Source organism: Equus caballus, chromosome 3 (genome assembly GCF_041296265.1).
Source record: "Equus caballus isolate H_3958 breed thoroughbred chromosome 3, TB-T2T, whole genome shotgun sequence".
NCBI classification, from domain to species: domain Eukaryota; kingdom Metazoa; phylum Chordata; class Mammalia; order Perissodactyla; family Equidae; genus Equus; species Equus caballus.
The window spans coordinates 25,075,415-25,090,435 of NC_091686.1; the positions used below are offsets into that span (position 1 = coordinate 25,075,415).

General features: G+C 37.1%; 1 protein-coding gene across 2 annotated transcripts in view; it reads left to right on the forward strand.

The window, feature by feature from the left end:
• Positions 1–15,021, forward strand: part of CNTNAP4 (contactin associated protein family member 4) — a 263,864-nt gene that overhangs the window by 172,222 nt on the left and 76,621 nt on the right. For both annotated transcript variants that reach the window (XM_001501663.5, XM_023637349.2), the window contains exons 13-14: positions 8,617–8,814; positions 12,743–12,899. In XM_001501663.5, coding sequence (XP_001501713.2) covers positions 8,617–8,814; positions 12,743–12,899 — 355 coding nt within the window. The remainder of the gene's footprint in view (positions 1–8,616; positions 8,815–12,742; positions 12,900–15,021) is intronic.

The window sequence follows — 15,021 nt, forward strand, 5'->3', positions numbered from 1 at the left end:
GATGAGCATGAAATGCTCTTGAGATAAATTAAAATCCTAAATAAATCGAGAATATAAAATTTTCATTGATTAGAAAACTCAATATGGTATAAATGTCGATTCTTCCCAACTAGGTATTGGTTTAGTGCAAACCTAAATTAAAATTCCAGCAGGATTTTTGTTGGTATAACTGTTTTGGTGAAAACTGGCAAGCAGATTCTAAAATGTATCAGCACATTTGAAGGGACAAGAGGAACCAAGTCAACCTTGAAGAATAAAGTTGAAGGATTCAACTCTACCATATGTGCAGACGTTGTACTGATAGGCTGAATAAAATAGTGTGTGACTGGCACAAGGATGGACAAATAGACCAATGAAACAAAACAGAGAATCTGTGGACAGACTCACTCGTATATAGGTAGTTGACTTAGTGCAAAGGTGGCATTGACATGCAGTGAAGGACAGATGGTCTTTTCAACTAATGGGGCTGGGGAAAATTGTATGTAAATGTTGTAAAAAAGGAATCTTGATTCCTTCATCATCAAACACAAAGAAATGGATTCTAGATGAACTGTGCTGTTCAATACAGTAGCCACTAGGACAAACGCTTACTTAGATTCAGATTTAATTAAAATTAATTGATAAAACTAAATGAATTGAAATAAATTTTACAAATTTAAATTAAATTAATTTATTCAAATAAGATTTAATTAAATGTCAGTTCCTCCATCTCACTGGCCATGTTTTAACTACTCAATAGCCGCTTATTCCATCATCACAGAAAGTTTACGTTGGACAATGCTATATGTTAGAAAGTCAAAGTTTTGTGGAGAAAGACAAACAGAAAAGGGAAATATTAAAGTGAGGCAGGAGGTGTTGAGAGGAGGATTCGCTACTTAAAATCAAGCAGTGCCTATCTGGGGAAAGAACCTTCCAGGCAGAGGAAACAGCAAGTGCTAAGTCCTGAGAGAGGTGATCTAACCAGCTGTGTTCAGAAAATAGCAACAAATCCAATGTGGCTGGAGGATGGCAAGTAAACAGAGAGTGTAGTAGGGGAGCAGGAGAGAGTCAAGCAGGGCGGGGCCAGGAGGGGAAGAGTCATGGGGTCCTGACAGCAATGTTGTAAGGTCTCTGGTGTTTCCTCTCTCAATGAAATGAGAAGACATTGGAGAGTTTTAAGCAATAGTGGATGCAATCTGACTTCCTTTAAGAGGATCACGATTGTTCCTGTGCTGGGAAATGCCTATCAAGGGGCAGGAGTAGAAAGAAGTTGAGACCATATCTATATAAGATATATATCTGTATGTGTATATATGTATTTGTATATGCGTATCTATAATAGGAGTTAGGAAACATGTTTAGAGACAAGTTCAAGTAAAGCAAGAATCCAGGCAAGAGGTGATGATAGTGGCTTGCTCTGGATAATTGCAATGTAGGTGGGAGGAGGCAGGGAGGTTTTCTCGTTGAATACACATGAGGTGTGAGAGAAGAAAAGTAACCAAAACTACCACCACATTTTTGGCTTAGGCAACTGGAGTGGCTGAGTTCTCATTATTTGAGATGGGGTCCATTAAAGATTTGAGGGGGAAGATCACGAGCTCAGTTTTATACATTTTGAGTTTGAGATGTCTGTTACACATTTAAGTGAGATACTGAGAAGGCAGTTGAATATCAGAGCAAAAGTTCCTTTTTATTAATGTGTAATTCTAAAAACTACAGGATGTTGGTAAAACCTTGGCACCATATATTTGGGAAGTTACTATAGAATGTGTCTTTAGAGATTTTTCACATAACACAGCCAGTTGGCTTCTGTTTGCTCTCACAACCCTTGTGGACACTGCCTATCTTAGTCTGTTCTGGCTGCTATAGCAAAAGGCCACAGACTGGGTAGTTTTTAAGCAATAGAAATTTATTTCTCACAGTTTTAGAAGCTAGGAAGTCCAAGATCATGGCACTGACATAGTCGAGTGAGGTCGCTCTTCTGGGTCGCAGACTTCTTGTATCCTCATGTGATGGAAGGGGCTGTGTGGTCTCTTTTGTAAGAGCACCAGTCCTATTCGTGAGGACTCCACCCTCGTAACCTAATCACCTCCCAAAGGTGCCACCTACTAATACCCTCACCTTTGGAGTTTAGGTGATTCAACATATGAATTTGCGAGGAGGAGCCAACATTCAGAACATAGTACTGTCCCCATATACCAAAGCAACGTAAGACAGCTGGTGGTTTCCACATCTGTCCCCTCAGTGAGGTTCCTCAGTCTGCACAGTTCAGGTTCCCATGCAGCACCCTGCGTCAGGAGGGGCTCACACAGTGGTTGAGGCAGGGCAATAGAGCCAATATTTTAAATGTCTTCCCACTTGATTCTTTTGTGTACCCACATTTGGGAATCTCTGTTGTAGATCCGTGGTTCTCAAATTTTAGAGAACACCCTGCTCTATTACATGAGAATTAAACCTAAGTGTGAAAAGACCTCACAGAGTGAAAAGTAAAACTTTGCAAATGAAAGATAGGAATCCGAGTGCCAGATAACTTTTGATCTTTCCTGTTTGCGTAGCTTGGGTTGTCAGTGAGATTTAACAGGCTGTCACTGCATCCCTGTGCATCCTCTGTTCCCACAAATGCATCCTGAACTGTTCACATGCTGTGTAAAGTGTTGATTCTGTAAATCAGATAACTCCAAGTTAATAAAAGCCTCTAATCTTTAGAGCTTTAAGAAACACACCGCACACATGTACGCGTGCACACACACACACTCACTTCTCATTATCTGTGATAGTATGTTCTGTAAAGTAACCACAGACACTGAGTTAGCAAATATTGGACCACTGCTCCTAGGGGAAGATACAGGAAGATTAGGTTCCTGTGAGCCCCTGGTCACAGCATTCTCATCAGCCGATCAATACATCACTTTGTACTTATTTTTCAGGTGAAAGATGCCTTGTTTAATACATGATGTTGACTCGTTAACATTGAACTCACAACCAGCAGCACTATAGCACACTGGAACGGATTGTATCTAACACATATGTTCCCTTGTATGGCGCCTCACAGCCTTCTTGTGCTTAGGAACACTAGCTAGAACCTCGACTCTACAGTTGGAGGCCATTTTAAATGGCAAAATCATCAAGAAAAAGCACGGAAATGCAGAAAACATGACACTAAATAGACCACAAATGGCATACTTGCTCATGGTATTAGAGCATTGCCTTGTCCAGCTTCAGATGGATACCTCTGTATTGGGCAACTCACATGTTTTGCTGCTTTGTTCATGTCTGCAGGTGAACAAGAGATCCTCGAGTATTGATTTGGGGGTTATGAATAATGAGGATCTTCAGATAATGAGGATTGATTATATGCACATACATATATACATATGTTATGTTTATTATGGGTAACAATTCAGTAATTTATAGGCCATATGAGTTTTTTCTTATCCAAATGATAAGGAAATTATCAATTTCACTTTATTGAATGAATTGGTTCATTTCTATTAAATCAACATTTACCCTGTCGTATTACATTGCTAATTAATGTACCTTATTTTAGTTACATAAGTCTCACAACAACTTTAAGAGACTTGAAGTAAATATATATATACAAACACACACCCACACACAGACACACACACACAGAGGTTAAAGGTACTTTAGGAAAATTATCAAAAAATATTGATGAAAAAGGGGCCATTTACAACACTTACAGCCATTTGAAAAACAAGCTGTTGAGGGCAGAGATACAGATAATCCAGTTAGGAGACAGCCAAGTGTCTTCAGAAGCTCAGGAATATTGAAATATATTCAAACAAAAGTGACAGTCCCAGAATGTAACAAACCAGTGAGAAATACATGTTACAGCTTGAAACTTTCCTTATTGATCTGGTTTTGCAAATGAGAAAACCAAGACCTGGGGAGGTTCAGTGAGGCTGGCTGAAGAATGTCATTAGGGGTAGATCAGAACTGAACCTTGGTCTCGTCTCTTCCAGCCCGAAAATTCTTCCACTAGAAAAAGCTACATTCTATCAATGTCTCATTGCTTGTAGCCAATAACATATCCTCCAGTTATACAAACCAAGGAGAACAGTTATGAAAACACGACAAAATGCTGAATCAATAACTTGCAAATGTAACTTAAAAAAAATCTAGTTACTAGTCTACACTTTATTTCCAACAAATGATTCCATTTTTAAGCTGTAGCTAAAAAATATAAACAAAAAAAAATCTCTTTTGAATACACATTTTCCTAAACTATGTTAAAGGCTGTAAATTCTTTCTAAACAGAGTATTCTAAATAGAATTTTAAAACGTGGAGTCAGGATAATATGAATCCCAGTGGCCGTCCCTATTGAAATGTACGGGGCCTTTTTTCTTCCACACTGAATCCATTGCTTTTTTAAAAAATAATGAAATAGTTTTATGTTCAAGAAGTTTCTCATTATCAAACATTACATTGTAAGGACAGTTGTTTCAGTAAGGAGAAATTGATAAGAACTAGAACAGTATCGTTCAAACTTTTGTGAAAATGATAATTCTATGGCTTAACCTCACTCTTTCCCACTGCGCCACCAAGACTCCTGGATTTGGTTTCACTGACTCTGTAAGTTTCGAGACCAAGGCCTGGGTCTCTGACCTATTAACAAGCTCCCCATGTGATATTGAGATAGGGGTTCCTGAGACCATTCCATGAGAATGCTGGAGAGTATAGGACTTCTACTAACAAAATTATTTTTACTTTAGGATTTCAATAATAAAGGCCTTCTTCATAGCTATGAGAGTTAACTATCATTCAGATGCAGCCTTGTTGACGTCATTTCGCTCCAGGATGCTTGCTGCTCTTTCATCTCCCAGCTTTCCTTAACACAGCACTTCCTACCTGCTCTTACAGTCTTTATCACATCTATCACCCCCAGCTATTAAGCACGGAGGAACACAAGCTTTGCATCTGTGTTGCTTAAACAGCATGTTTTTTCTTTACACTGTTATCACACTAAAAAATAGCAGTCAGCCTAAGATAAATCAAGTTCTTAATTACTCAGTTGCTTTACATACAATTTATATTTTTGGAAATCTCTGCAGGGAGAGACACCGGTAGACCCAAACTGCCTTTCAGGGTTTTTTTAGTGTATTTATTAAATCTCATAGCTTTTATGCCTATTTCAGCTATCTCTTCTTACTCGTTTCCCTGTGTCTCCTTACCTTAACAACTCTCTCTGCATTAGTAAAGGGTAATTTTCAAAAAAATAAAATCACGGCCCTTATACAAATATAAAAATAAAAGCTAAAAAACACACTGTAAAGATTTTGTTTAACATATTATTAATGAGGAAACTGGTAAGATGTTACAGCCAGTTCAAAGGAGAATCCAAAGAACAGACGTATTTGTATATCAGTAATACTGAAATGAAGGTGCAAATAGAAGCAAAACTGGCTTCTTGCGTCGTGGAGGAGGGAAGTCAATCAAACCGCCACCAGGTAGAATTTGCTTGTCTATAGACAGGAATTACTTGTTGTAGGGAAACAACGCCTTGCTTGCTAAGCCAAAAAAAAAAAAAAGAAAAAAAATCTGGAAGCTTGGTAGTAAGAGATAGTGACTTTCTCTGGAGAGATTTAAAGGCTTACCTCTCCCAGATGCATTTGCCTACATTTGAAGAGTGAGAAAAACCTAAGGATTGGCCCTCCTTTCCTCAGAAAAGATTTGTTGCATTCCAGAGCCAAAGTTCCTCCATTGGGGGGAGGAGAAGATATGCCAGCCGTTCTCTATAAGCTCCAAGTCTCATAACTTTAGAGTTCTTCTCTTGTGGCACAACTCCAGCATGTGCGGGTGCATCTGGCACTCAATGTGTGGGCCATGGGAAATTGGGGTGTAGAGAATCGATGCTGCTAAGATTCTCTGTGAGCAAATGGTCCCTGATCCAGAGACCTCCTGTGTCTGTTAGTATATATCTATATCTACATGTAGATAGATGTAGATAAGTTGATATAAGTTGTATATGAGGCGAGATAATTTGTTAACTTGCAAGTAGGATAATGTCTCATACCTTTCACAGTTTCAGACTTACCATTATTTTGCAATTCTATCAGTTATCTACAATTTACAGTGCTCTGAAAGAGCTAAAAGGCAATGAAACTCTCAGAGCCACCAAAGAATCAGAATCAGATAACCTGGAAGGTTGTCCTCTAGTCTGAGCAATGCACTGTCTTTATTCATTCGTTTGTTTATTCCCTCATTTCTTTAACTGATGTCGTCTGCATGTTGTGCCAAGCCTCCGTGCTCTGTGCTGGAGATGCTATGGTTAGCAAACGGGAAACTATTACTCTTCTCATAGAGCTTACAGACCAAGGGGAAAGACCAATAAAATAAATCACAAAATATTGAATTACAAATTGGGATGAAGTCTATGTCTTTCACAGTTGTAATTCTAAATGGCTGTTTGTAGAAACATCAGATAACACAATCCTGTCTGAAAGAACAATAAAGAGGCTCTAGGTTAATAGTTTTGAGAGGTTCCTCTGTTAGTAAAGCACGTAATATCTGGAACGTGGCTCCTGGGCATTCATTTCCATGGCTCAGAATCTATCGTCAACTGCTTTCCCCTGGAAATCTAGATTGTCTAATCAGTGTGGCATCTGTTTAACTTCACACTTTGTAGCACTTTTTCATTAGAAGATGAAATCACTTACAGAAACTATCATAATATTGAAATTTTAGAATTTCCAAAGGAAACCTTTCTATGACCTACTCTTTAATGGTTGTCATGCACCATGGTCTTGGATTTCTTACAACACCTTCAAAGACCTTTAGATCATGTGTTAATTGTGACCTTGTGGGTGCTAAAGGATAGGGAAGTCCCTTTCAGTGTGATTGGACCGTGAGGCAAAGAAACAAAGGCTTCAAGCAGCTTGATTGTCCTGTTCTTTTGGTAGCTACTCAGCCAGAGTTGAGCTTCCTCATGCGTGTCATTGATTTACCACAAGAAAAGAGGAATCATTTTGCTGAACAGTAAGAGCAGAGTCCAACAGAGGCTAGGCTAACAGATTTGCCTGCTTAATAATCGGAAACTTGTCATAGCCAAGGTTGAGTTGGCTAAAATTATACAATTGCCTCCTATATTCTGCCACTTTATTTTCCAAATTTGGAAATGGAGGTTCAGATTTTACCTGACTTCCTTAGCCAGACCTACCAGATCTGCGGCTCAGATCTGATGGTCTCTATACGGTACGGCTATCTGGCGATCCATAATTAATTTCATTAGCTCATATATCCTGTCCTCTTTAAGGAAAATCATTTGCTGATAAAGCTCTATGGTGAGCTGAAATGCAAGGTGGAAATAAAAGTAACAGCTATTGTTTCATAGAAAAATAATGATCCACACATGGAAACCAATAAGGCTGTCAAAGTTGCCTCCTGCCTCGTTTATTCAGCAGGTCTATCTATTCAAAATTCTGATGACCAGGAGAGGGCTGGGAATGAAATTTCTTATCTTGTTTTGATTGTTGATCCATGTGAATGTATTAACTAAAAAGAGGGGGAAAAATTCTACCTACTGTTTTCCTTCAATTTGGAATATTCCTCTGTAATGCAGAAGAGTTATGCCACTTAACAGCACATATATAGCAGAGTTTTGACAACTTCCAATCTGTTTCCTACCTCTTAAATCAGAGGCCTCTTGATTAATCTGTTCTGGTGCCGGCATATATCACAGTAATATAATATGAAGTCTATTGCTGGGAAGGTTGAAGGATAGATACAATATGTTTATCTTCTGTTATGACATTGTAGGATTTTTATTTCATCTAAATAATTTTGGTAATCAGTATGATGGAGATGTTTACAGACATTCAGGTGCCAATAGTGATAGCACTAGTGAATACTCAAAGATATTTTATTTTTTGTGTTAGTTGAGTTGCTGATGCTGTATCAGATGTGTTCCATTCAAAGGAGTAACTTCCTATTGCCTTGTGTAACTATGCAGATCACATGATAGCAAAATGAATATTTCAAATTTGATTTAAAAAGAAATAGATGTATACTTATAATTAAATATTGTCTGAAGAGAGATACGTACAGGCCATAAAAATCTGACTCTGTTTTGGCTGGTAACATAAATGATTTTTAAGAGTAGAACCGTCATTGCTTACATTATGTTATTTAAAACATTTTGCACATTTGAAGGAGAACTTTCTTTTCACATTGTAACATCTCTGAATTCAGGGTGTGTCAACAATCAGCAATATTTCACAATTATAATAAGCAGCATTTTTTCCCTTTTTTGAGGGAAAAATAAAATGATGTATCTTTTAAAAAGCAGAGTATCAGATTTGATGAAATGTACCACAGATTTTAATAATCAGTTTTCTTAATATTTTTCTCCATAAGTATTTTCTGGCTAAATTATTTGAAAAAGTAAAATAAAATCACTGCAAATGAATGGCAATCATATAAATTTCAGGGAAAAGAATCACTGTGCTATAATTTAAAAATTTTAAGAATCCATTTGTGTTGATTCTGCCTCTCAGAGAGGTTTGATGACTAGAAGAATTTGACTCAGATAAAAGGTGATTTTGATTTTCTTTATTTATTTTAACTTTTGCAGACTAGTGATGGTCTCCTCTCTTTCTTCCCCCATTTCTGCATACAAGAAACTGCGTGGACCATCATACAGCACAATGGCTCTGACTTAACAAGAGTCAGAAATACCAATCCAGACAACCCATATGCTGGGTTTTTCGAGTATACGGCCAGCATGGAGCAACTCCAGGCCACAATTAACCATGCGGAGCACTGTGAACAGGAGCTTACCTACTATTGCAAGAAGTCACGGCTTGTAAATAAGCCAGGTAAGTAAACGGAGGCATCTGTCACGCTGCACATATTGCATGGTGCACTTTACTTAACCAGCTTCTAAGGATTTTAAGTCTGCCAAGGTGGTGGCATCTAGCCGCTGAGGGTGTGTGCTCCCTGTGTATTTCGCAAACATGTCACAGTCTGGAAGTCACAGAGATGTTATTGCCTGAAGAAAAGAACAAGGTCAGTTTACACTGAGGCTTGTTCAAAGCCTTGATTGCCTTCAGAGTCTCTTCCTGGCCTTAATCGGATAACTGTACAGAGAGGGGTTTCATTCTCACACTGGATGAATGCCGTGTTTATTCCCGATAAAGGGCAAGTGACACGTACACTTTGTTTTGTCGTGGAAAAGAGCTCATAAAAATATGACTTACTTTTTTGAAAGGGACTATTCTGTGTGCCGCTTTTTCATGGATTGTTAACAGTTAGCCTCTGGATATAATTGAAAATTAGAACAGGCTGCTAGAAACAGAGTTTGTTCAGTAGCTCAACTAGGATCAGAAGACCATCTTAAGTCTTTCTTTTATTTTACCTTTAATAACCAGTCTGCTCCTAAATTCTGTTTTTGGTTTTGTGTTTTCTTCCTTTAGAATGTCTCATTATGGGAGCATATCTCGGGTCCCACTATTCTGTGTTAGTACGGACTTCAATGACCTAATTCTTGAAGTTACTGCAAGGGCTTTCCAACTGACCTCCAGCTTGCATCTCTCCATGTCTTCTAACCATCCAATATATAATCCAAAATATTAATCTTTATGAAGAAAATTAGCCTTTAAGAAACACTGCTTCCATCATGACACTTTTCTGTTTAAGAAGCTCCGGTGCCTTCCTATCTCCTGTCTGTCCAAAACAGACTCCTCTGTCTGGACACAAAAACTGCATATTCTGGATCCACCTGTTTATGCAACCTTCAGGCCAACACACTGTTTTCTAGCAGCAATATTCCAGCAGGTGTATTTTTCTTTAGAAATGAGAGAAGATTCTAAGACATCTGCACGAGAAAGCCACTTTGTTAGTGTTCATTCCCGTTTGTTGTCTTAAGAGAGGTTGGACTTCCAGATAGAAGGTCGAGAATTTTAAAAGAAACGCTTTTCATGTGTGAATATTTTATGTTGTATGGAGCATGCAGAAAAACTGAACTCTTGGAATGACATTTGGACCTTTTGTTTCCAGTTAAGCCCTTCTCCTGTTTACTCTCCACTCACTTAATACAACCAGATTATTTTCTCCCTCATGCCTGAGTTCCACCCCTCTCCTCTTCCTTTTCCTCCTTCTTCTTTCTCTTTTTCAGAATATTCTTATTCATCCTTTTACCCCTGCAAACCCTTCCCATCTTGCTGGTCTCCCCTTGGATCTTTTCCCCCGGAACCTCAATCCTATCTGTGACTATCAGATAGTTGTAGTGCAAAGAGCATAGGATTTAGAGATGGGGAGAGGTCAAAGTTCAAGCTCCAGGTCTCTCATTGAAGGGATAGAACTTGGACAGATAAGCCTTTCTCAGTCTTTGTTTTCTCTTCTCTGAAATGAGGCCAATCATACCAGCCTCACGGGGGTGTGGTGATGATTGGGTGGTATAACACGTAGAAAGGGGATGATGTGAGATCCTCTCGTTCCCATGTCTCTGGCGCATCATGGTTATAGTTAACATACCAGTTTAGTATGCAACTGATTGTTCATTGTTGCTAAATATTGATCTCGGAATCTAAAAAACAGATGAGCAAATATGGAAATACATTCTAAGAGAATGAGAACCACACTTACAGAAGAGTAAGTGAATGTGATGGAACAAAATGAACTGAGTTGCTTAACTAGGAAAGAAAGACAAAAGGAAAGATGATCATCAAAGTCACACATGAGTCAAACTCTAAAAGAACCAGAAAACAAGATCGCCAAGGGGTTGGTGAGCAAGCACCACGCAAAGTAAAGGGGACGACATAGAAAATGAAGGCATCTCCACTTCATGGCCAGTGGTGCCCATGCATCTTTTTGTTAAGGCTCCCCAGGTGTTTCAGGCAGACTTGAGAGCCACTAGAAAAGGAAGTAGTAAACTCTAGAAGGCTGTAGAACAAGGAATGATGATAATTGTTAAATACTCAGATTTTCCTCGGGTCCATGACCCTAGAATTCATGTAGAATGGATTTGAGGTGGAGAAGAGAGAGAACAAATTGGATTTTGACTTCACAATAAGAAGGTGGTGTTAGACAAGTTAAATTTAGTTTCTGGTCTTGAAGATATAGCAGTTTCAAGCAGTAGTGGTGCCATAACTGTGGATGAGTAAAGTGGAACGTATATGAAAATATGTGTGGAATGTATATGAAAATATGTTTTCAGCAAACTGTGGATCTGAGACCCAGCACATTCGAAGGAAGATCAGTGTGAATACTCAAGTCATTTGGGATTTTGTCTATAGCAAGTGGAATGTTCTACCACACTCCTGATATTTTATCATTTTAATTTTTAACTTTAAAAAATTTTTCCTGATTTTCTGAATTCTTTCTTGTACTTATTTAAATTCTTCAAGACACTTCAAAAAGTCTTGAAGGTAACTAAAGGTATTTAGTACCTTTAAAACATTTTGTGGTTTCTATTTTATAGAGAAAATAGGAAATTTAGATGTAAAAATATTATTCAATGTTTAGGAATAATGATTTATTTTCTTTATAATCTATGATCACATAATATTTTGAGCAGTATGTTGAAATATATCTATTAAATGTTTCAAGATGGTTTCACCTTTGGTTGATGAGTTCATCATGCATTTAAAACAAGATGAAAATTCCTGATATTAATGTATTTATGCATAAAATAAGCTCCAAATAACTCCTTGTTTTTTTGGCATGGCATGGACTGGTATGTATAGTAATGCTGGGAGAGAGGTTGTCAGCATTACTAGAGGTCTGATCTAATAGTTATTATGAGCATTGGTATTTGTAAGTAAAGGAGAAATCAGTAGAAGTCCCAGATTTTCAGTAGGGCTCACGGCAACAACTTAAAAGATTTGAAAGGCAACAGAAAAATGATCAAACACGTTTGAAGAGCTGACTGATTGATATCACATTCTTCTCATGCCCTGATTCTCAAATGACTACGATTTTCCCTCTCAACCTATTTTTTACTTCTAAGACAGATTGCCTACATACCTCCCCTAAATGTTCCATCTATTCTTTGCTCCATTTCCTTGGCATCATGTTTAGTTTTAACTCTGAGAAGGAGCTGGTAGCTCGACATTCATCATAGAAAGAAATGCATTTGGCTGAGGGAAACGTAGCTTTTGAATGTAGTATTTGCTTCAGGCATAGAGATCTTTCAGTGTTATTTCTGTAGTCTCAAAATAAATAGCCAAGCCAATAAATGGAAGAAAAAAAGACATACTTGAGATATACAAATATATCTTAAATTACGACAAGGGAGTGCGATGCCATGCCTAATGTTTAATAAACAGCTAATATATTTTTAGCCAATAAATATATTGAGATAAATCAGTGACTTTACATAACATTCCACATGTTTTAATGGGCATTTCCACAATCTCAAATCAGTTTTGTTTCTGATATGTTAATTACTGTGGTTTGTATTTTGATGCCTCCTTTTTCAAAAATTATTTTTAAGGAAATTACATATGTGAATTGCTCTCAATACATTTTTTAGTATCATGCCTGAATTAAATAGGAACTGCTGATTTCTTTTCTACTCAAAGAAAAATATATCAATCATTTAAGCTTAAATAAAATATTTTTTAAAAAGCTTTCTTAAGGAAATGCCATCAATTATAGTGTTTGGAATATCACTACATTAAATCAACGTTTCTGTCTCTTTCTCCTGTTATTCTTTTTAATGATTGGGGATGGAAGGGCATTATTCTTGGATGGATGGCAGTGGGCCATAATGAAGATGTCACATTTCTCACATTTGTCTTTCAGATGGAACCCCTCTGAGCTGGTGGGTTGGAAGGACCAATGAAACACAAACTTATTGGGGAGGTTCTTTGCCTGATCCTCAAAAATGTACTTGTGGATTAGAGGGGCACTGCATTGATTCTCAGTATTACTGCAACTGTGATGCTGACCGGAACGAATGGTGATTTCCAGATGATTTCCTTATGCAAAATAGTTTATTTTTTTTAATGAATCACTCAAAACGTATATAGCTAGGCAAATACTGAACAGATGAGTACAGTGGAGAATTTAGATAAAAGTATGTTTTGATGAAATATGTTATAATCAATTTGAATCTTAAATGTTAAGACCAATGTCTTTTTATTTAAATTTTTTTGTGATGGACCATGAATCATGTACGTTTTATTTTTGTAATATGATGAAATAGAGGCATCTGTTTCATGTTTCCTCTTCATTGTAAGCCAATTATCATTCTCTTTAAAATGAAGTGCAATTAAGAATTCTGTTATTCTCAAAATATATTTATAGCCTCTAACTACTAAAACACATTTCTTCAATAACCTGCCTATAAAATCTTTAAAGATGGAAACATAGAATTTCCCACAGTTATTTGAACATGTAGCTCTTTTATTTTCTTAAAGGACAAATCACACCACAAAGAACTAATGGTCTGTTTATCGTATTTTAAAAAAGGAAATCTATAACATTTAGGGATTTGAAATGAGCTTGAATTATTCTTCTAGGTAGAAGAGAAGTCTTATGCATATGTTTTCTTTTGAAAAATTAAGAAAGATATTTATTATATTGAGACTAGAGTTGGAATGTACATTGATTTTATTTATTTATGAAGTGGAAATATTTTTAAATTTTCATATTCATGTTTCAACATACCATATATATCTCTTACATCATTAAGCAACTGGATCTGTACATAAAAATAATTTTTTAAAATATTAATAGTCCATCTAGATGTAAATATGATTGATTTGGTTACAGAATGTACATTAATTCCAGTCATCAGTTTGCTGTTAATTGAGCTCACATTTTGAATTGTATGATATTCCATTTATTTATTTGGCAAACATCAAGACTATGCTGTATCAAAAGACAGATTCTTTTAGAATATCCTAGAAGGAGGCTTCTATATGGAGTCATAACTATACTTTTAGTGTTACATGTTTGATGTGAAGAATATTGTCTCTCTTACTCAGACTCCAATTTTTCAAAATTTCTACTCCCTTTGGAAGGCACTCTTTCTCACTGCCTTCACAGAAAATGTCTACACAGTAATATTATATTTTAAAAAGTGACTAAAATGTTAATAGCAATGCTTAACAGACAAAAATACCTAAACTAATCACCAATAACTCTCCAGTGTCTCCATTACATATTATTAATCAAAAATAACTTTTAAAAATAAGATTTTGAAATTTCTTATATTAAATTCTACTTACGGTGCAGCAGCTTGCATAGAGCTGGCCTTCCTCAGATAACATTTATAATCCCAGAAAATACATTTAGAAAAACATCTACTTGAAGTAAGTGGAGAACAGCCAAATGTAGACAAAAACTACCAGAGTTGGTGGCCTTTCACCCGTGAAAGAAGGGAACCCAAGTGGGTGATATATGTTTATATGCCTTTTTCCTTAAGGGTACTCACCAGACCACATGTTGCAGAGTAACTAAAACTGAAAGAAAATACTACATTGTTTTTCGGCTTGAGGTACAGAGGACAGAGTTTGGGGCTGCCAGAGTAACTGGAAATTGAGGGGGGAGTGGAGGTCTCAGACAGAAGAAAAACACTTGGGGTGAATCCACTATATCAACTCCCCTCTGATCCTCAGTGGAGCCCTGAACTGCATGTGCACAGGGGAGATTTCTAGGAACCAAGCAGAGAGATACAGCTGGGAAACTGAACAAGTCATACAGAGATTTCAGAGGCTGCTACCAAAGGAGAGACAGAATTTGGAGTTTAGGTCTTACTAATTGAGATGGGCTTTGTGAAACTCTCAGCTTCCCTTAGAAATGACAGAAGGTCCCTGTCTTTACAGCAAAGATTATGTCCCAGAAATGAATATGATTGGAAACTAAGAGCGAGACTGACACAGGCCCACCTAAGGAATTGTGAAACCAGGCCTCCACAGTTTATGGTGATAAGGTCGTGATTTAACTGCCTGCGAAAGCGAAAACAGTCTTCAGAGAACAGTAACAGAATCCAGAGTATCTACGATGTGTCACCCATAATATTCAGAACATCATAACAGTTATTACATATTCCAAAAAAGAGCAAACTCTGACGCAAA